Consider the following 22,601-nt stretch of genomic DNA (forward strand, 5'->3'; position numbering starts at 1 on the left):
GAAAAGGAAGACTCAAAGAGGAAAATGTTATTCCCATTTTTAAGAACAATCCAGGCAACAATAGTGAAGTGGGTTGCAGTTTGCTTCTCCAATCCAAGAAAGCAGTGTGGCATTATTTGGAACTGCAATTATGAAAGGCCAACATTTCTTCAAATATTCCTTTCAGTATGTCAGTTTTTTTTCTCGTGTTTTAGTGAAAGAAATGCAATTTTTTTCCTTTTTATGATCATAATACATTTATATCTTGGGTAACTTTCCATGTATAATCAAGTTACAGGAAGGATTTTTCCTGAGGTATGGGGATGCTGATGAGGAAAATCTTGATAGATAACATCAATTATCCATTATAATCAATTATCAGTTATCAGTTCCTTATCATTTGTTAACAAATCCTCAGTTGAAAAACCTTCCGACCAGCTTTGCAGTAGACGAAAATTTGCTGTACATTGGATATGATCTAACTCTAATAGAAGACGATTGCATTTCCAAGCAGAAAAAAAAAAAAAAAAAAGATTATTGTAATAAATCTAGCATCACAGCAACAATTCATGGAGCTTAATTATGACACTACTAAATGTGAAAATCTATTCAGCGCTAGGAACACTTTTCACATTACATTCACGCTAAAGATTGGCTGTTAAGAGCTCATTACTGGTATTTTTCTAAAGAGTGGTTTATTAAACACAGTTACCTAATAAGCATCTTTGGTGGTGCAAATTGCTGAAAACAGTAATGAGTCTGATTAGACTTCATTTCAATTACGACAGCTTGTCTAGCAAAAAATTTATATATGTATATATAACTTTTTTTTTTTTTCCTGCTGCTTCAGAATCTGGCTACAAGACACTACAGAGTTTAAAAAATAAAAAGCCACCTCTGTATTTCCTTTCCACAGTTCACTAATGAAGACAGAATTGTCCAAGTCATCATCCAATTTACACACTGGGAAAGTGGATGGACAAAGTGGAGTCACAATCATGTTTGCTTAAAAACAGCAAAGGCTGCCTTAACCAATATGTCTAAATAAGGTCACCTTTAGTTTCTCTCTGCTTTGTTGTGGGTTTTTTTTTTCCTTAGGAATATAAAACTATAAATGAGATGGAGACTTAAACATGATTCTTTCCTATTTGGATTGTGGAGGTTATTCTCCAGATTAATAGGCTCACCTTTCAATTATGTTTTATCCATGAATCTGCTACTTAAAATCATAACAATATAGAAAGCTGTTGGATTTTGCATGCTAATTATCTCACTGATTTTTTTTTAAATATATTAGGAAAAAAATAAAAGAAGCCCAGTTTTATGAATGTGCACTAATACATCAGAAAGTGTAAAGGAATGTTCATTAGACACTAAATTTGATTTTTATATTTTTAAAAAGTATGTTATTTAGCCACATTTAACAGCTAACCTCCTATTAAATCATGCCTGAATATACTGCTCAAATTGAAAGAAAAAAATTGTTAATGTAAAAAGCCTTTTAAGTGATTAAGCTGTCATTGCTGTCATTCGGGCATTCTAGTAACATTTTAATGCTTCTGAGAGCTATGGCTGGGTTTGCAATCCACTATTTTATATTTTCTGAATAGATTATTTTTAAAGTATAATATCATTTGACACTGAGCTGGATAAAATAATTTCTGAAGTAAAATATGAAAACAATGGCTGGCTATAGAAGCATTTTTAAAAAGGAAGGCACCATAAAACATGCTAACCTGAAAAACTTCTCAAGTTAGCTAAGTGATCATGTAATGGCTGTAAGACTGAAAATCATAGAAAAAGGAAATTATAGTACTCTTGTAGGCATTTGGATACTTTCAAAAAGATTTACTTAAAAGGAGACCAGTTCCAAGGTATTTACTTAAAAGGAGTTCCAATTAAAGGTTCAGTGAGGAGGAATGCACTTTTAAACCTATAATTCATTAATTCTGTGAATTTTCTATTCTGTTTAAGGGGGAAAAAAAAAAACACAAAACTTTGGTACAGAAAACACAAGAACAATTCTAAATTTAAATTGGAGTACTTTCCTGTCAGTTATTATATATTTTAATTTTTGCATTTCAAGGATTTCTTAAATATTTCATCTGAAAAGATTCTAATGAAGTGTTTTTCTTTCTGAATAAAATTGAGAACATATGTCAATATATAATATTGTGATTAGGTTTTCTTCTTGGAAAAACTTTACATATATAAACCTAGACCTCCTTGAAAATGCATAAGGAAGCAATGTTCATACTGTATTTTGAGGTCATAAGTAAGACTTTTAATTTTTATTAACTATGGAAACTTTTTGAAATGTATTACTTGATTCAAACCAAAAATAAATATATAGATAAAAAAAACTTTTAAGTGATACTTATATTTAATTAAAATGTTATGTGTACATGCTAGTTAAATAATTTAGAATGTGCTTTGGATTCAAATTATAAATAATGAAGCAGATCATTTTTAGGATAAAAGCATTTTTTAAAAATCTTTTTCTTCTCTGTCATCTTTCCCCTTTCTCTGTATCCTTTCCACAACTATAGACCGAATACTTGAGCACACATATACAAGTGCCTAGATTTGATTTTCCTCGATAATCTACCTGTATCACCTGCAGGGTTCTGGTTTTCCTGTTGTTTAGAAACTTTGGATACATAGGATGTACAATATTTGAAGAGGTAGCAGGAAGATTTGACTTATTTACTCTTTTAACGCAAGCAACTAAAACTAGCAAATTTTGAATTAAATTTCTTTCAAATTATCTGCTAATTTATAAATATGACTAGGAAAATAACTTCCTTTTCCTTAAAATTATTAGCAAATACTGCAGCTTATGCAAAACTGAGGCCAATAAAATAGTTCATTATCATCAGTAAGAAGTTTAAAATTATAGAGTAGTGTTCACCATATAGAAGTAACATCATTAACAGCTTTAAATTCTATTGACTGGTTGAGAGCAACCTTACATTTCACAGCTATATTAAAGTAAGCTGTGTTTGTTCATAACAGAATACAGTTGGATTGGGATTAAAGTAGAATTTATGAGTAAAAGGGGCTTCCTTGTTGGTTCAGTGGTAAAGAATCTGCCTGCAATGCAGGAGACCCAGGTTCAGTCCCTGGGTTGGGAAGATCCCTTGGAGAAGGAAATGGCAACCCACTCTAGTATTCTTGCCTAGAGAATTCCATGGACAAGAGGAGCCTCCTGGGCTACGTCCATAAGGTCACAAGAGTAGGTAGGACACAACTGAGCGACTCTTACTTAAAAGCAAAAAAGAAGGATCTGTATTTTGTGTGACAAATGCCAGTGGATCAACCATTTATTCAGTTTAGTCCAAACCTAAACATTTTCGTTTGTTTTTTTTTTTATCACAATGACCTTGTGTATACTAACAGTAGATGAAACTATGCAGTTGAATATTGTCATGGAGAATGCACTTAAGATGGAATCTGAAGAAACAATTTCTTTGTTTGTAGTACCTTCTATTGTTAGCTTTCCCCAAGGATTACTTTGTTGGACACCCCCTCTAGGAAAGGAAATGCCACTTTAAAGATGCTATAACCCTTTCTTCTGTGTCTGTTTCATTACGCAGCATTCTTTGTTTTTACAAAAGGAAGAGCCAAAACTGCTAATGACTGGGCTGTCATTTACACCGCACTTTAACAATGTTCTGTTTGTCTGGAAATGAGAGCATCAGAATTACAAATGCTGATGGTTCTCAGATTTGTATCGCCAAACCATAGAATGGGGCCAGGAGAATGGAGAAGAGAGGAAACTACTGTTGTTACTAAGAGCTCTTCACTTTTAATCCTTGACCATGTTGGTTGTATTCTGTAGCAGTTTATCTTCATATGTTGTCTTATATGGACAACACAACACTAAACCTACCAAAACTCATTTCATGTGTTGCTTTCCATTGCCTTCAGATTAAAGTTATTTTCTTCAGGCTGGACTAAATTATACACAGATCCCAGGAGTGAAGGACACTGAATTAATGCACTGTGTCACCCAGCCTTGACTATAGAATATTTTTATCAAAGTCCAAGGCACTATTTTGTTATTGCATTAAAAATTAATGCACAGATTGTCAAAAAGAGAAAAATGCATAAGTAACCTAAACAAATTTTGTCTGGGCTTTGCACACTTTAGAGTCACCTTAAGTGACGAGTTTGTAAGGAGAATGGTTGGAGTTGTATATGTAAATAGTATTTTTACTCATTTGTCTAATTACGTGAGAGAGACCACTAAATTAAATAAGTAGTCTTAATAATTTATTTTGTTTTATGTAAACTGTCTTTTTAGAGCAAGGTTTCAGAGGAACAGAAAAAGAGGTTAAATGCAAATTCCATCTTACACAAGGTCATGGGGCTTGAGAGATTCTGAACTTGTTTACTGACCTCTGTCAGTATGGTATATTGGGCAACAATGAATGTAGTTCAGCTTAAATATAACTAAATTGAGCTTTAGACTTATATATACTTGAAATAGAATAGGCACATGCAAATAACTATTTACAAATAGCACTACGCACACATAACGATTAACATAACATTTTAGCAGTGTGAACAGGGACATTAACCAGCCATGTCATAATTCAAGATTGGTACCATGCCCGGTTTGTGTTAATTAAAAGTGCAAATTTATTTTCTATGGCACAAGAGTATCTGGAGAATCAACTGAAATTACCTCAGACTTTTAGGAGGATAGTAATGTTATCTCAGCAGAATCCTTTTTTAAAATAAATATTCAGAACACATAGGAAGTGTGCCGTACTTGCGGCATTTGGCTTTCTCTTTCTGGACCAGTCACACAGGCTGGCTCCTGTGACTCTGGCACGGGGCTTTCAGGTTGTGTTAACCCCGTTCATCCCTGCACGCTACAGCTCACCTGTTATTTACACACATAAGAGGGTTGATACTGCAGAACAAGGGGAGTGCTCTGTTGTGACACAGAACATACATATTCATTAGCCCTGGCAGTCCCTATGGACATGTGTGTGTGCCCTGATGATCTTCGTATGACAAAAAGAACTGGAGTGGGGGAAGGGTAGATGGCCTTAATGGATTGAAAACGTATATGGAAAAAGGGAAGAGACAGAATGAGAAATGAAAGGCCATAAAGTAACAACTTTAAAGGTTAACTACAAAGCACGATTTGAAGTGATTAAAATTGTCTAAAATCATTCACAGCGATAGAATTACATCTGATTCAACATGGTAATATCAGTCCTCTTACCCACTAACCCTCAAACTGTTTCCCTTGCAATAGTTGACAACACCTGACACTTAATACTAAGATTCAGAGTGTGAATCATCTGTATATTTTAAATTGCATGTATACACATACTTGTGCATTCTTTTGAATTAATTATGGTAGGATATGCACAAAATTTTGGACACTGCTTTTTACTTGATTTAGATGATAATTCAAAAACTTGTACACATATGCTTTTGTAAAACTGCAAAGAGGAAAACCCACAAATCTAAACTATAATTTTAAAATATATGGATTTTCTGTGAATGTGATTGTATGTTCACTTGAATACTTTTACGCATGGGAAATTTTATGACCCCCACAGGAGAAGAATAATTATTTATTTAAATTGTCCTAACCCTCATCCATGCTTCCAGGATCCCTCACCTGAAGCTAAGTACTAGTTTCCTAATTTATCTCTCAGTTTCTGCTCTTGCTTTCTTGTAGGCCTTATTTAAAATAGAAGAATTGTTGAAGGATAGGGAAGCCTGGCACGCTGTAGTCCATGGGGTCGTTAAGAGTCAGACACAACTCAGCAGCTGAACAACCAACAATTCTTCTATTTATGGTTTGCTTCAAGTATTAGGCTGTCTGTCTTGCTAATGTATTAAACACAAGACTGGTGGCCTAAAAGTGATATTTCTCTCATCAATGTAACTTGCTTTGCATAGTGCTTAGGCATTCATCCTCATAAATGCAGTCATTCTCTTATATGTGTGTCTTGACTGTTAAAAATGATGACCTATGGGACCCATGCATACCAAGTTTCAACCTCATTATGAAATACTGGCAAATAAACATTTTTATACTTGGTCACATTTTGATGAATGAATATTTTGTTGCCATGAATAAAATTTAATGCATTTTAGGGAAACTGATTCAGATCATAAGCTACCCACAAATTTAATTGAAGGACAGGGTATATGCCATTCTAGTCCAAGTCATGATGTCTGTAATATTGAATACTTGCTTTTAAAGCCTAAAAGGATGACATATAGAATAAAATCAGTTGCTTATCCAGATATCACCTACCCAACAAATTTCTATAAGAATTAAGTAGCATAAGTTTGGAGTAACTTAAAGTCTCAAAAGTTGTACTAGAAGTTATGATTGACTATTACTATTAAATGAAGTATTGGTTTGTGGAATAAGAACCTATGGCATATTTGGGGAGAATATTAGGAATGGCGGAGACTTAATGTGGAAAACAACTAGAAAAAGTATCTAACAAATCAAAGCAAGCAGGGGGGAACACTGAAATGGCAGCAGTCTGGAGACCAGTGTTTTTAAGGAATCATTTCTCATTTTACACCGTTGTACTAGTGACACTGAATCAGCAAGGAAAATATCAAATATTTTCCCTGTGCTTTGAGTAGGAGGGCAGGAATGCGTCTAATAAAAAAATTTGGAAAATTTTAATCTAAAGGCACTACTTTTTTTAAGTTTTAAAGTACTATACTTGCTGGTTTTCAAGAAAATGTACTTAAGTGGAAAAACTAAAGCTTGAAGCTTCAGAGTGAAATCATAATTTTAACTGCTTATGTGACCAGCAGATACTGTAGAAATATCTGATGTTGTAATAGGAAGTTGGAGTTTCATGACAAAGTAGAGAGGGCATGCCATGTCTAGTGGGACCTCAGATTTGGCCAATGGTTGCCAGGCAAGAATGAGAGCTAGTCTTATAAGATCAATCAGCTTGTCTTGAAAAAGTGGGATATACAGAAATACAGTTTCTTTTATTATGAAGTTGACTGATTTTTAAAACTCTGGACTGGCCAAACAAAACATAGTTACAGGTTATGTGCTGCCTTCTGGCTGTCAGGTAGCAATTTCTCTATATTGGATGGTGAAGTATTTAAACTATATTTACTAAGGACCATTTAGCCATAAATGCCTTTGTGAGTTTTAAAAAGGCTTGCTTTATGCAAATAAGGTAGAGTAGGGGGAGGGAGTAATTTGCTGCATTATAATTTGGAGTCTTGAGGTATGAAAGTGTGATTTAAAGAGAAAACTCTTTGACAGTATTGCTATATAATTAGAATATCTTATTTTCAGACTGTGGGCTGTGAGATCATCCTTAACTGGTTTTAAATATCTGTTGTTTCTTACTTGTGGTCTCCACAGTGAGTCACAAACACCATAAAGAATAAATACTATAAAATAGTTTGAATTTTTGACATCTTTTTGATTAAGAAGATCATGCTCTGTGTTTTGCTGAGTATGAAAGAATTCCTATCCCTTTCTTACAACCAACATACCTAATGGAAAATTTCCTTTTCAGTAGCTGTCCAGACGTTGAAGAAAAAGTGATTTATAAATTCTAGGAGTCATTTTAGTTCTTCTTCTGTCTAGTCAGTTTTATTTTGTTTTGTGTTTAATTCATCTCTGGCTTTTTCAAAATAAATGCATACCAAGAAACACTTGTGTAGCAGGTCACAGTTGGAAATTATTTTCCCAAATATTGCTGCTTTAGGTAACCTTAGTAATAATCCAGTAAGGTATATGTGTGTGTGTGCTCAGCCGTTTCAGTCCTGTCTGACTCTGTACAGCGACCCTGTGGACTGCAGCCTGCCAAGGTCCTCTATCCATGGAATTCTCCAGGCAAGAATACTGGAGTGCGTTGCCGATGCCCTCTTCCAGGGGATCTTGCTGACCCAGGGATAGAACCTGGTTTTCTCCTGTGGCTCCTGCATTGGCAGGTGGGTTCTTTACCACTAGCACCACCTGGGAAGCCCCCTGCTAAGGTATATGATACCATTATTGTCTATATTTAATGGCTGAAAAAAGTGAGTATAATATACTTAGATGATGTCACCAAGATTAGAACAAATAAGTGAAGGCATGGATCAGGGCCAGTGGTCTGATTTTCAAGCTCAGGATATTCACTCTTCAGACAAAATTCTAGGACCTTCTTTATGTTTTCTCCAGTCCATTCTATCCCAACAATCCAGTAGTGCCTCCAAATAAAACACTGTGTTAGATAGTCTTCAACCTCATAGTGCTCCATGACAAGTGAAGTACTGAACTATAGCGGAGGCTGTCTGGATTGGGGACTAGGTCATTAGAAAGATCTAATCTCTAAAATCCAAGTTTAAGAGACGTTAGAATGTGAAATTATAAAGAATGCAGAAAGCTGGAAAAGTTCATTGTCTGGTAAATGGATCCCCTTGATTTAATTTCTTAGCATTGAACCACAAGGCTTTATACACATAGTGGACCCTCAGTTTGTTGACTAATTAAGATGTACAGTTCCTATATCATATTCAGTTTATAAAGGACTTTCATTTTGGTGTTCTGAAGATGGAGCCTATTTAAATTGATTAAGGAGAATGTATATTTCTCTGTTTGTACCCTTCACTTTTCACCTGATACTACTTTTAAATATGATATCACATTTTCAGTCTAAGAGTTACTAGGAAATGGACTAAGGAAGATTTCAGATCAATTAGATTAGAACAGGTCATACTAGATACTGCTGTGTTGGCCTCTTGGCTTATGAGAGTGGGTACACAAAAGGAGAATGCTCTTAGTCTGTAGGAGATTTCAATTGGTCATCACTCTGCTTGAAGGATAAAGGTAAGTAGATAACTGCATGGAGCCAGTTTTCAGTGCCAGGAAGTTTATAGTCCCCCTCTTAAACTACTTTTTTTTTTTTTCCTTTTGGAGGATAATTGCGTGATACAATGTTGTGATGGTTTCTGCCCTATATCTACATGAATCAGCCATAGGCATACATATGCCCCTCCCTCTTGAACCTTCCTCCCATCTCCCTCCCCATCCCACCCCTCTAGGGTGTCACAGAGCACCAGCTTTGGGTTCCCTGCATCAAACAGCAAATTTCCACTGGCTATCTCTTTTACATCTGGTAATATATATGTTTCAATGTTTATGTTTCAATGTATATGTTTCAATGCTACTCTCTCAAATCATCCCACCCTCTCCTTCCCCCACTCTGACCAAAAGTCTGTCCTTTCTGTCTCAGATGTCTCTGATTATTCAGTGAATGTATTTGCTACTGTCTACTTGAAATTTTGAATGTTCTGTGTTAGTTCTGCCATTTCCTACCTAGCAGATGATGAATCTGTTGCATTATTAGGCTAAGGGGGCTGTCAACTATTAAAATTACTTTATTATATTTACACCAGTAGTGTTTGTTTTCTAGAGAGAATCTTGGTAAGTATAGTGTGCAGTTTGTTTGTTTTTAAATGATAATAAAAGGTTCAGAAGTACAGTAGCCCAAAGGTGTCTAATAGGTGTAAGGATGTCATGCAGGCCTGTGTGAGTGCTATGCAGCTTTTAGAGCAAGCCTGCCATGCCTGCAGGTGTTTGCCTCAGGTGCCTGCCCTTAGGAAGTCTGAGAAAACCTGCAAATGAAGGCAGAGTCCCTGATGGCCAGAATTACCCTACGGGAACCTTGTAGAAGGGAGCAGCTTTTATATATCTCGTGAACTTTGAATAGCATATGTTAGGAGTGTGGGTGGGGCAGTCTTAGATTAATATTTCCAGGAATGTGTGCTAAAAATACTTTCTAGAAGACCTGGTTTTTTTAATCCCAATTTCCTCCTATTCTGCAAGTTGTTTTTATGCCCGTCATTTTTCTGTGTAACAGTTTCTTTATCATTTTGAAGCTGTGACAAAACTTTTAAGGATGCCACAGTTGTTTTGCTTCAAGCTAATTAAAGTGTCAAATAGAAGAAATAAAGCAATGAGGCAGCAACTGTTTAGTAATTAAATCTGTTATAAAATGGTCAGTAATGATAAGAATGGAAAATGTTATCCAAAGTGACCAGTTTTATGGGAACTATAGACTTGTTCAATTATATATACATAAATTCATCCTATTACAATAAAATAACAAAATGCTTATGCTTTTTACTATAGTATCTGTCATCCTTGTGAACACTTAAGGTATCTTAAAAGCAATTTTCTGTTAAATTACATATTTTAAAAACAAACACATTGCATTGTGAAATTTGCCAGCTGTTTTCTTAAGAATTTTATGATACTTTCAAAAATAAAAATTGATGTTTTGGAACAATTCTTCAATTATCTTGAACTGTTTTTCTTACTTTCCACTGTTTTCTGAATTTTTATTGTTCCTATTAAGCTATTTCTAGACGGCAGTGGGAGTTATTGTGCTGGAGTCCTGTTTCTAATAACATTAAAATAGTATTGTTTCTGAGGTTTTTCTCTTCATGTTCCAAAGAGAAACCATATACAAGCTTTTTTTAAAACCCATCTTATTATTTGGGTGCCAAGTTAAATGACACGCATGTGCTACTTCTTACAGATAACAGCAGTGTAATCAAAGGGAGTGTGATAGTTTGTTTAAAGAACATTTAGCTCTTCATTTTTCTTCCATTGCACGTCAGAACTATCACCACAAATAAATAGAACAATAATAATGACAATGAAAAGAAGTTTCACTAGTTCTATTTCTAATTAGTACTAAAATTCAAGAAACTGAGGAAGAAGTTCTTTGTGCTCCTATAGATCAGGACAGTCTCCTGAACACTGGCTTCTTGAGCGCCTACTAATATTAGGAACTAGTTTATGGTTTAGCTATTAATTTATACTTTCAAATGCTATTAATGATTTTAAAGTAAATAAATACTCATGTTTCAGGGGATGTGAATAATTCTGTTCTCTTAAGGTTATTTAACAGAAGCTCAATCTTAACTTTTGCAGCCTTGCTTATTAGGTTGTTATTTAGTATGAATCAATAAATAAACTTTCAGTTATCTTGGTAAGCACATCCAAAAATAGCATGAGAATCAAAAGGCAATGGTGTATCCAGTAATTGTTCCAAATAAATAATTTTGATAGGATTTTTGCTTAATTTCAGATGAAATAGAAATCTTAAGAAATTTAATTATTTTTGCTAGAGTGAAACTATGCAGTTAAACTATGCATTTTACTACCCAGTGAAAATGGCCAACCTGTTTTATTTAAATTTTATATTCCTGTCTTTCACAGTGACTATAACTTACTAAAAAACTTGTGCATATATTTTACAAATGATTAATTTACAAGGAAAATTTTAAGCCCAATGGAGGTGAAAGTTGCCCCTTTTGGTTATTTTTTAAAATAATTATTCTAAACCTAAAGTGGTCTCATTTTTAAAAAATCAGACACTTTTTTTAATAGAAAAAATCATGTTTTTTATGTATGTTTGTTGAATAATGCCAATAATGACTTAGCTCAGCTAACTGAAAGGAAGCCAGACCTTTCATGGGTGTGTGTGTGTACATGTGTGTGTATGTGTTGTGTTTGTGAAAAAAATTCCATTGCCTGTGACTCCTAAATTATTTTTGAGACCTTTTTTTCAAGATACTTATTCATGTTTCTTCTGTATCAATCTAATCAAATTCCTACTCATAGCATATGTGTTTTCTTGTTTTCTCAACTCTGTATTTTGGTAATCTTTTAAAGAAAAAAAATCCTAATAGAAATTCCCTGGAAATAATTTACAGGACTAATGAATTTGTAGGTCTTTTAGACAGTTCTACATTACAGTCACATTAATATTCTCTCGTTTTTATAAGGCTTGAAAGTAAATCCCATGACACTAGAAGAATTTAGATACTGATTACTTGCGATTGGTTCCTGGTGATTTGCTCTTAATAATTTCCAGTTGAATTTAATGAAAGTATGATTCCTGAAATGCTGCTTCATTAAAATTGCATCTTTTCCCCTTTAAGTGTGGTCTCGGTCATTTCACCCATTTTGCGGTGTGTTTTCCTCCCCCTTAAAAAGTAATGATTGAGAAAGCAGAAACAATTAAGAATCTCACTTTAGTTCTTCCTAGAAGACTCCCCTGCACGCCACCGCCCCCCCCCCGCAACACAATCCGGAGTTCCTCTTAAGTGAAATGATGCAAGCTACACTTTATCAGGACTTTATAATATATTCTTTCCAATTGATGAGATTATTTTTTAAAATACAGTTTTAAAAGAGAGACATGATGATTTGGGGGGAGATGCAGAAAAGTAAAGAATCTATTGTGTATACAAGAGAAGTAAGGTATTTAGATTTTTTTTACTAAAAAATTCATTATATATTCATATATATGAAGCTTGATTAAGTTATACAGTGCAGCATTCAGATTTAATTTTAACTGAGATGGTGATTTGCAAATGAATATCTACATGGATCCTTTTTTAAAATCCAAATGCAAATGAGTACAATTGCAGTAAAATATATTTGCAAATGAATCCTGTTGCTTTATTCATTTATTGTGTAATTACTGCAATCCTTCCCACCTTGTTTTCAGTATTTCTTAATCATTAAGTCGGAAGCCTGACAGCAGTGCCAGCCCTGGCATGATTCTCTTTGACTAAAACCTTGTAAATTAACACAATTAGCACAGCATCATCCTGCTAATTAACTTCCAGTGTCTGGTGCAGTGGTTTTGCAAACAAGGAAGAGGGAGTCAGAAGGGAATCGACATGCCATTCTGTTACCAAACTCCGTGCTATGTTCAGTTTAGCTCCGTAAGTCAGAGCTGGCCATGCCAGAAGCCAGAGTCAGGTAATGAAGAGCTAAAGGGGTTGGAGGAGGAAAGCATAAGGGGGTAGAAGCTGTCAACATAGACTGCAGTAATTCAGAAGGGAGCTGATGCCACAGATGCTTCATTTAGACCAGACCTCCTCCTTATCAAGGAATCGCTGCCAGAGGGCACAAGAGAGTTTGCAAAATTCACTTAGGGTAATACAAAGGAGATTAAGGAAGCCTGCTTAATATAGCTGTATCAGAATAGGAAGTGTTCCAATCAAGAAGAGATTAGGAGGAGTCAGCACTGGGAAATAGAACAGGGTTCCAGTGCTCTTCTGTAACTAAGTATATGAGAGTCCTCAAGGGTACATTATAAATCCCTTTGGGTACTGGTTCCCTAATGTGGGAAGTAAGGTAATGTCTAAGGTCTCTCTGTAAACTGTAAAATTGAAATGATTCTCTAACTCTGCTTGATATTTTCTCTCTCTTTTTAAATATATTTATTTATTTGGCTGTGGTGGGTCTTAGTTGCAGCACTCGGGATCTTTCATTGCCGTGCACAGATTCTCTAATTGCGGCGTGCAGGCTCAGGCTCAGTCGTGGTGATCAGGCTTAGTCGCCCCACAGAGTGTGGGATCTTAGTTCCCCAACTAAGGATCAGACCTGCATTCCCTGCATTGCAAGGTGGATTCTTAACCGCTGGGACAACCAGGGAAGTCCTTGCTTTGTATTTGCTCTTAAATGAGAAAATAGCCCTGTATAGTTGGCTACATAGTCATCTTGCTTCACTTAGTAGCAGATGATTGAGTTACATACATGTAGCATCTCATTTTCTCGTTGTACGTTCGAGTATGTGCCACTACACTTAGAAAAGAGTCAAAATCCAGATTCTCTCTGTTCTTATCTTCCCTTTTACCTGCTTCTTTCCTATCTCCCCCTTACTCTCTTCATGAATATATATGAATATATATGCATACATATATACATATATATATATATTCTACCCTCTTAGTACCTTGGAAGCTGTAAGGCAGAGAGAAAGATGATAACAGAAGGAAGAAGAACACTAGCTAGAAGACCGACAGACAAGTGATGCTTGTTTTTTGTTTTTTTTTTTCAGAGTTTCAACAACAGGACTGAGAGGCAGAAAGGAGCCAGTTGTAATTCATACCGAGTTGTAGGCTTTGTGTGATGAAAGCGATGGAGCGCTGCCTGGGAGATTGCTTTGCTGCACTCCACGAAGCAGATTTGAAACTGTCGTGGACCACTTTAGATGAGAGTTGGATTATGGAATGACCTGCTATGTCTGTGTCATATTGTTCTGCACAGGGAGCATTATACTGTGCTAACTAGGTGTTCAGTACCAAATAAGAGAGGTATCCTAGATGTGATCTGTCAGCTGTGTCTCATTTTTATATTGGTTAAAATATAAAACAGAAAGTGTGGTGTGAAGAGGCAGGATAGCTAGATATGGCACATGTTAATACTATCACGTGCTAGATGTTTAAAATGTATGCATATTATATTGTGAGAACCTGTGATTGAATTCTAATTTGACAGGGATGTGTGTGTACATATATATGTGTTTCTGTGTGTGTGTAGCAAGTAACTCTATGGGCTTAGCAGAAATAAATTTGCTTATTACTCAGGAATGAAAAAAATGTAGGTCTTCTACAGAGTTTTCATTTAAATTCAGTTTACTTTTTATCCAGGGCTGAAATTCAGTCCCTTTTCAGATGTGTGCATGGTAGAGACCATAATAGGTGTTATAAACTGTGGAAATCCTTTATAATGTCACTATCGTTGGTAGAAAATAACGGGTAACAAAAGAAGTTGGGTGGAAAAGCTTTAACAGTTCTGATGAGTATCTAAATAAATGAACCTTCTTCCCCCAAATCTTTAGGCTTGAAGATGCAGTGGACGCCGGAGCACGCCCAGTGGCCCGAACAGCACTTTGACATCACTTCCACCACTCGGTCTCCCGCCCACAAAGTTGAAGCTTACAGAGGTCATTTGCAGCGCACCTACCAGTACGCCTGGGCAAACGATGACATATCTGCTCTGACGGCATCCAACCTACTAAAAAAATATGCAGAGAAGTATTCTGGCATTTTGGAAGGCCCTGTGGACCGACCCGTGCTCAGCAACTACTCGGATGCACCATCAGGACTAGTGAATGGTCGGAAGAATGAAAGTGAACCCTGGCAGCCTTCCTTGAATTCAGACGCTGTTTATCCCATGAACTGTGTTCCGGATGTGATCACTGCCAGCAAAGCTGGAGTCAGTTCAGCCCTCCCTCCAGCAGATGTCTCTGCGAGCATAGGGAGCTCTCCTGGGGTGGCCAGCAACCTGACAGAACCTAGTTACTCGAGCAGTACCTGTGGAAGCCACACTGTACCTAGTCTTCACGCAGGGCTCCCGTCTCAGGAATATGCCCCAGGATACAACGGCTCCTATTTGCATTCTACGTACAGCGGCCAGCCCGCACCTGCACTTCCTTCACCGCATCCTTCTCCCCTGCACAGCTCCGGGCTCCTACAGCCGCCGCCGCCCCCTCCGCCGCCGCCAGCCCTGGTCCCAGGCTACAACGGGACTTCTAACCTTGCCAGTTACAGCTACCCCTCTGCTAGCTATCCTCCGCAGACTGCTGTGGGGTCGGGGTATAGTCCTGGGGGGGCGCCCCCACCTCCTTCAGCCTATCTGCCTTCAGGAATCCCTGCTCCCACACCCCTGCCCCCCACCACTGTTCCTGGCTACACCTACCAGGGCCACGGTCTGACACCGATCGCGCCCTCGGCTCTGACAAACAGCTCGGCGAGTTCTCTCAAAAGGAAAGCTTTCTACATGGCAGGGCAAGGAGACATGGACTCCAGTTATGGAAATTACAGCTACGGCCAACAGAGGTCCACACAGAGTCCTATGTACAGAATGTCCGACAGCAGCATTTCAAACTCAAACCGGGGGAATGGCTTTGACAGAAGTGCTGAAACATCATCCTTGGCATTTAAGCCAACGAAGCAGCTAATGTCCTCTGAACAGCAGAGGAAATTCAGCAGCCAGTCCAGTAGGGCTCTGACCCCTCCTTCCTACAGTACTGCTAAAAATTCATTGGGGTCGAGATCCAGTGAATCCTTCGGCAAGTACACGTCGCCCGTGATGAGCGAACACGGGGAGGAGCACAGACAGCTGCTCTCTCACCCCATGCAGGGCCCCGGACTCCGCGCAGCTACCTCAGCCAACCACTCCGTGGACGAGCAACTGAAGAATGCAGACACACACCTCATCGACCTGGTAACCAACGAGATTATCACCCAAGGACCGCCAGTGGACTGGAACGACATCGCAGGTCTCGACCTGGTAAAGGCTGTCATTAAAGAGGAGGTTTTGTGGCCTGTGTTGAGGTCAGACGCGTTCAGTGGACTGACGGCCTTACCTCGGAGCATCCTTTTATTTGGACCTCGGGGAACAGGCAAAACGTTACTGGGCAGATGCATAGCTAGTCAGCTGGGGGCCACGTTTTTCAAGATCGCTGGTTCTGGACTTCTCGCCAAGTGGTTAGGAGAAGCAGAGAAGATCATCCACGCCTCTTTCCTCGTGGCCAGATGTCGTCAGCCCTCAGTGATTTTCGTCAGTGACATTGACATGCTTCTCTCCTCTCAAGTGAGTGAGGAACACAGTCCAGTCAGCCGGATGAGAACCGAATTTCTGATGCAGCTGGACACTGTGCTGACGTCGGCTGAGGACCAAATCATAGTGATCTGTGCCACCAGTAAACCGGAAGAGATAGACGAATCTCTTCGGAGGTACTTCATGAAACGACTTTTAATCCCACTTCCTGACAGCACAGCAAGACACCAGATAATAGTACAACTGCTCTCACAGCACAATTACTGTCTCAGTGACAAGGAGTTTGCACTGCTCGTCCAGCGCACAGAAGGCTTTTCTGGGCTAGACGTGGCTCATCTGTGTCAGGAAGCGGTGGTGGGTCCCCTCCATGCCATGCCAGCCACAGACCTTTCAGCCATTATGCCCAGCCAGTTGAGGCCGGTTACGTATCAAGACTTTGAAAATGCTTTCTGCAAGATTCAGCCTAGCATATCTCAAAAAGAGCTTGATATGTATGTTGAATGGAACAAAATGTTTGGTTGTAGTCAGTGATAACTTCTTTAAAAAAAAAAAAAATGTGATGAATGTTGGCGTGCACACACACATCAAACCTGCTACATAGGGTATAGATCCCCTTTTCAGTAGTGTTTAAATCGCAAAGGGTACTGGGGAAGAAGACGATTCAGTTGCATCTTTCGAGTCAGGGTAGATTTGGAGGAAGAAGGCATCCAGTGAGACCTTCGGATGTGAAAGCCCCAGATGACAGAAAGCATCTGCCGATGCTCAGTTCAGTTCAAGCTAGACAACACTCACCAAGGAGCAAGGTGCAAGTGTGTTGATTTCAGAAGGACGTGAACCTCGTGTGTTGATTCCATTCTGCTGTTCTCGAGATTTAGTTGCTGTCAAGTGCCTGGAGTGGTGCTTTATTTTTTGTTTGCCTCACAATTACATTGGTGGCATGTGCTAATATAAAGAGCTTTAACTTCAAACATTATTGGACTAAAGAGATGAACGGTTGTGTTTCGACAGAAAACCAGATTTTTGCCATTTTAAGAGCAACAGTATTCCTCAATCCTGTCTGTTCTGCAGTATTAAGCTAAGAACAGGTAAAACAGGGTAACGGTAATCTGGACCTTAATTTCTGCAGTTCATTTCTTTTAATGTTCTTGTCTGCAAAAACTCAGGAAAGTGATTGTGTTTTGTACAGTACCTCAAAGGAATGTGTTGAAAGCACTATGTACTGCTGAGAGTAATGGGATAGGCTTCAATGTTACTTTATATTAAAATGTATGTTTACCTCAACAATTGGAAAATAGCAAGGAAAATTACTTTGAATGTATCCGGAAAAATACTGACGCGTGATACAGCTGAATATTTACAATTTAAAGTAAAAATGGAAGGATTTTTTAAAAAGGTTCTTTCACTAATTATGGGGAATTAACCAGAGCAGAATAATTCTTTATATCAATACCTGCAAGAGTTATTCGTACATTGCTCCTTGATAACGAAGTGAAAATATTCTTAAAAGGTACACTGGTTAATGGAAAGCTATTTACTCAGTTTGTGTTAGTGTCTGGAACAGTCAGCCACAAGACCTGTTTAGGACCCTGAAAGTCACAGTACCTAAAAACTAGGACTGTCTTTTTCCTGCAGAGGTGGTAATGGTGGTGGTGGTGATTTGCCAGTTCTCTCTGAAAACTGCTGGAAATGGTGTCATTCTCTTCACTAATCTAGCTTATAGGCTTGCCATGCTTTTGACAGAATGCAGAAGATAGCAGCCAAAACCAACAAGCAAACAAACAAATAAATACAGAAAGCAACCAACCAACTTATATATGTCCACAGAGAATATGTCTGCATCCCCTCTCCTTCTTTTGGACTCCTCTCTTGTCAGTGCAATTTTGCTTCTCATTTTGAAATCTTCTGGGCTGTAGTGCTCCCACATTCATTTCTACCTCAGTTTTGTTACATTTCTCCTGGAAAGTCAAGTAGACGATTGGAAGTAGACACACACACACACACACACACACACACACACACGTGCACACATCCACATGCACACACACACCAACAGATACAGCTTGCCAAATGTGTTACTTTGTTTTCTTTCATCTTTTCCTATAAATCTAGTTTCCAAAAGATATCAATCTTCACCCCTCACTTCCACCTGGGCCCACCCCCACTGCAACAGTGTATGTAGCATTTTTCTTAGTTTCCCTCTCCTTTGCTGCTCCCCAAGTTGTTCTTTGTATCCTTTTAATGCTTTATGTGCAACTTTACATTGCTAGCTGACTGATGTTGGGCAATGCCTCTGAACTGACACAGAGTAGGCCATAGCCTCCCAAAGCCACTGCCCGTGCAGAAGCAGTACAGCCTGGCTTTTTGAATGTATTTTTCCTGTTTTTATTTTTAATTTTATTATTATTTTTTTTTTTTTTAGTTGAGAGATGCAGTAACAAAACTGTTGCAAAGCACTGGCGTTTTATGTATTCAAAAAGTGATGTACATTTTTACAGACTTTAAATAAATGCAATGAGAAGCCCTAAGAAAGGTCTTTCTGTTATTGTTTTGTTTTCCTTCCATATTTTTTTTTTTACTGATTTCATCCGCAATGTCAAATTCTCTGAAATGCTTAACATAGAGAAAGCTAATGAAGGACATCATGATATTTCTGAGATTTTATGATGCTTAATCATTACTCCCCTTTTTTCTTAATTTCTTGCTAAAAACTGAGCAGATGAACTAGAATTAAATTTACCATGATTTTCTATCAATTAAACCTGTTCTTACATATAAATATTCCATATTAAAAAGTAGTGCCTTTCATTAAGGATATAAAAAGTAATATTTAAGTACTTCCTCTGCTTTTCACAAGTGAATAAACACTACAGTCGTGTTCTGGCGCTACCGTGCACAGGTCCCTTATTGTAAGGGAATTCTAATATCCCCATTAAATTGTAGGTTCATATTGATCTCACTGACAAGTTTACTTTTGCACAGTGCTGACCTATTTTCAGTCTTTTGGATGTCACATTTCATTTCTGCCAACATGCTGTGTTCGCTTGAAAGCAACTGGCAAGTTTTGACAAACCCAATCTTATTTAGACAACTTTGGAAAATCCAGTATTGACCCACATTTCTGTGGCTAGTAAGAGTTAATGCCAAATATATGACTGCACTATTGTGTTTTACACTCATTTATAAAACTGAAAATAAAGTCACGCATATTGGCTTTTAGCTTTAAATGACTTAAAAATTACTTTTGAGCTATGAGTGGTCAAAAATCCATGTATTGAGGCAGAAGCTGAAGTTGTGTGTGAATTTCATTGAGCCTAATGAATACTAGGATTTGATCTCTTAAGAAATTGGGCATGCTGAAGAAATGAAGATCTGTTGAAGGAGATAAGGCTGACCTTTGAGGAGGTAGTGCTCTCCTGTGAGTCTTTGATTCTTCGTGGCAGCATTTTGAGCTCGCCTATGGACTAGCCTAGTAATGAGCTCTATTCTGACCATCCTTTCTTGAGCTTGGGGTGGGGGTGGGGTACCACATCCTGAGAATTGAATGTGTACAATCAGTGATGGTACAACTGAGTGATGGGGCTTCATAGTCTTGGCCTCTTTGACTGCTAAGAATTTGGAGAAGGCTACTAATGAAGGTAAGGTAATGAGCCAGTCCAAATCTCTTGCCGTCTGGCCAGGGGATTTGAGCCAGTCTACTTAACAGCCCCTAATTTCTTTCTTCACAACTGCAGTAACATTTCCAACAGGGACAAAAAGGAAGTGAAGGAAACTACTTCAGTAGAAGGATCAATAGAAATTCAAGAGGTAGTTCATAATGACCTTATGTGTGACACAAATGGAAATACTCTACACTTCTGGCATGCTTCTCACCAAAATATTTAGAACGTTAGTGACAATATAGAAAACTTTGCTGACTGAGCTGATCAATGGAATGTGAAGGCAGTATACTTTAAGGCTATTTACTTTCACACAGAATGTTTATCTATTAGTCAGTTTGTATTCTACTCAAATGCAGATAGACGGGTATAATGTTTTCTTGTGCATTTGAAACCTATCAAGGAGAAAATAAACCATTCCACTCAAATACATAGGCCAAACACCATCTGGGCCAGTGATAAAAACTATCCAGAGGCTATGCTATGTAAAATACCAAGGTCAATTTACATCAGTTGCATAGTACTTGGCTATGCAGTTTTCAGAAGAATACATCCAAAAAAGTCCAAATTAATTCCCACAATAGTTTGTTGTAAATTTAAATATATTTGTGGGTTGGATATATGTTTTTGATTCATATAGAATTTATTTCTCTGAAAATGTGTCCAACTCCAAGCAGAAAGTTACTTTTATAATCTCATTCTCATGGGTTTTTATTTTTCTTTTTTAACAAGAATTGGGTATCATGATCATTGAAACAATTTTGCAAAGTGAAAGGGACACAGTTTGTTGAACTATTGAGGCCACTAAAGTTCTAATATATATACATATATATATATAATTAGCGTGTATGTTTGTGTGTATGTATGTGTGCTGTTTTCACCACCAACTATTTGAACTTTAAAACTGTCTATTTTACATTACTCGGAAACAACTGGTTACTTCCTCTCTTCATATATGCAGAGATATACATGACCACTTTACAATTCAAAGCATTTCAATGTTTTTTCTTTTGAAAAGTAAAGCCTTCAGTTGTTGAATCACCTGCTGATTTTCATATGAAGCACATTAGCAAACATGGAGCTATTAGTGTTTCAGAATTCAAAACCAGCTGTACTTGTGACTAACTCACACATGAACTGAAGCTCACAGTCTGCTAAGACCTCTGGTTGACATTCGATTTTGAACCTGCCAGATGCATTTGTGTGAACCAGGGATACTGCATCTTTAATGAACAAGTCTCTTCTCTTTCCCCTGTTTTTAAATACAACACAAGCAGTGTCGCACTAGGTACTGCAATTGTCAAAGACAATTAGACTGGAAGCAGGAAAATTTCACCTCCCTGTCTCAGTGATATGTAGAATGTCGGCAGCATGGGTCAGCCTTGGCACAGAGTTGTGTGAGAATATATGAATCAGTCCTATAGAATGTTAAATATTTATAAAATGGTTCTGGAGTACACCAAGCTTGGGAGCACATTCATTCTTTTTGTTGTCCTATGATACAAAAAGAGCTAAAGTTTATTTTCAGGCTTAAAACATTCTCATTCCTCTCCCCCACCTTTTTTTCTCCCTCCCTCTCTCTGTCTGCCTGTGTGAGTGTGGGTGTGTTTCCTTGTGGATTATATACAGTTGCTAGAGAATATTCATTTCTATTTTTTTTTTCTTTTTTCATCTGACGTATATTCAAACATTGTTCTTTATAACCATTTCTACCTCATTGCTACATATTGTACATGTAGTATTTATTTGTTGTCTTTTTTTGAATGTCATGCATTTCGTAAGAAAAAGACTTGTCCTTGAACTTGAACAGTCTACCTCAGAAAGACTGTCTTTACACTGAACAGTATTAGCAACCTAAACGATAAGACGCATTAGCGAAGTGTGGCAGGGTAGATAATGCACGAGTACTTGGGATATTGATGGACTTTTAATTGTACTCATAACACAAGACTGCTTAAAAGAACTTAAAAGAAATTATGCACTGTGTAGGTCTTCATCAATGTCCCATCTGGGGCATAATATACAGAATACAGCTTTATTTTTATGTGCCCATCTCTGAGAAATGTGTTAGCATTCTCAAGTATTTTACACTGGCAATCTGGCTACTTAAACTAAAACATTTTTATATTCTTTTGACTGACAGCTTTAGCTCTTAAATTTAAGAGAAATAATGGTACTTAATTATTTTTAACTGCAGTCTTCAGTGATTTTAAATGCCTTCATTTTAATTCTGTGACTCCTGATATAAATTAATAAAATACAATGCAGTTGCAAGGACCTGCATAACTTTAAAAAAAAAAAAAAAAAAACCAAAAAAATAGTAAATGGCACTTCCCAAAGGAAATAACAACATGGAGTCTTGGGTGCTTGCAAGTTCCGTAACTGAAAGCATTTTGTTTCTAATTTCCCTTTATAACATGTATTTGTTTATTGAAGTAATTGTACAACTAATGGCACATCAAATTACTTTGTATGAAGTGTTTTATATTTTACTATTTATTTTAGCATTTGTTCTTTTTCTCTACCAGCTCTATATTACAGTAGCAAAAGAAAACATACTTTTAAAAAAATGCTGAAAGGGGTCCACC

General features: G+C 37.3%; 1 protein-coding gene across 3 annotated transcripts in view; it reads left to right on the top strand.

Moving 5' to 3' along the window:
• The window catches only part of FIGN (fidgetin, microtubule severing factor), a 130,734-nt gene that overhangs the window by 107,454 nt on the left and 679 nt on the right, over window positions 1-22,601 (top strand). Inside the window, exons 1-3 of one of the 3 annotated variants that reach the window (XM_043894217.1) lie at window positions 303-1,028; window positions 13,851-14,106; window positions 14,634-22,601. The exon at window positions 14,634-22,601 is cut by the window's right edge and continues 679 nt beyond it. In XM_043894217.1, coding sequence (XP_043750152.1) covers window positions 14,004-14,106; window positions 14,634-16,888 — 2,358 coding nt within the window. In that variant the 5' untranslated portion in view covers window positions 303-1,028; window positions 13,851-14,003 and the 3' untranslated portion in view covers window positions 16,889-22,601. Of the gene's footprint in view, window positions 1-302; window positions 1,029-13,850; window positions 14,107-14,633 lie in introns of those variants that run through there. The other 2 variants (XM_043894216.1, XM_043894219.1) reach the window with 2 other exon arrangements.

Source organism: Cervus elaphus, chromosome 33, assembly GCF_910594005.1.
Source record: "Cervus elaphus chromosome 33, mCerEla1.1, whole genome shotgun sequence".
NCBI classification, from domain to species: Eukaryota; Metazoa; Chordata; class Mammalia; order Artiodactyla; family Cervidae; genus Cervus; species Cervus elaphus.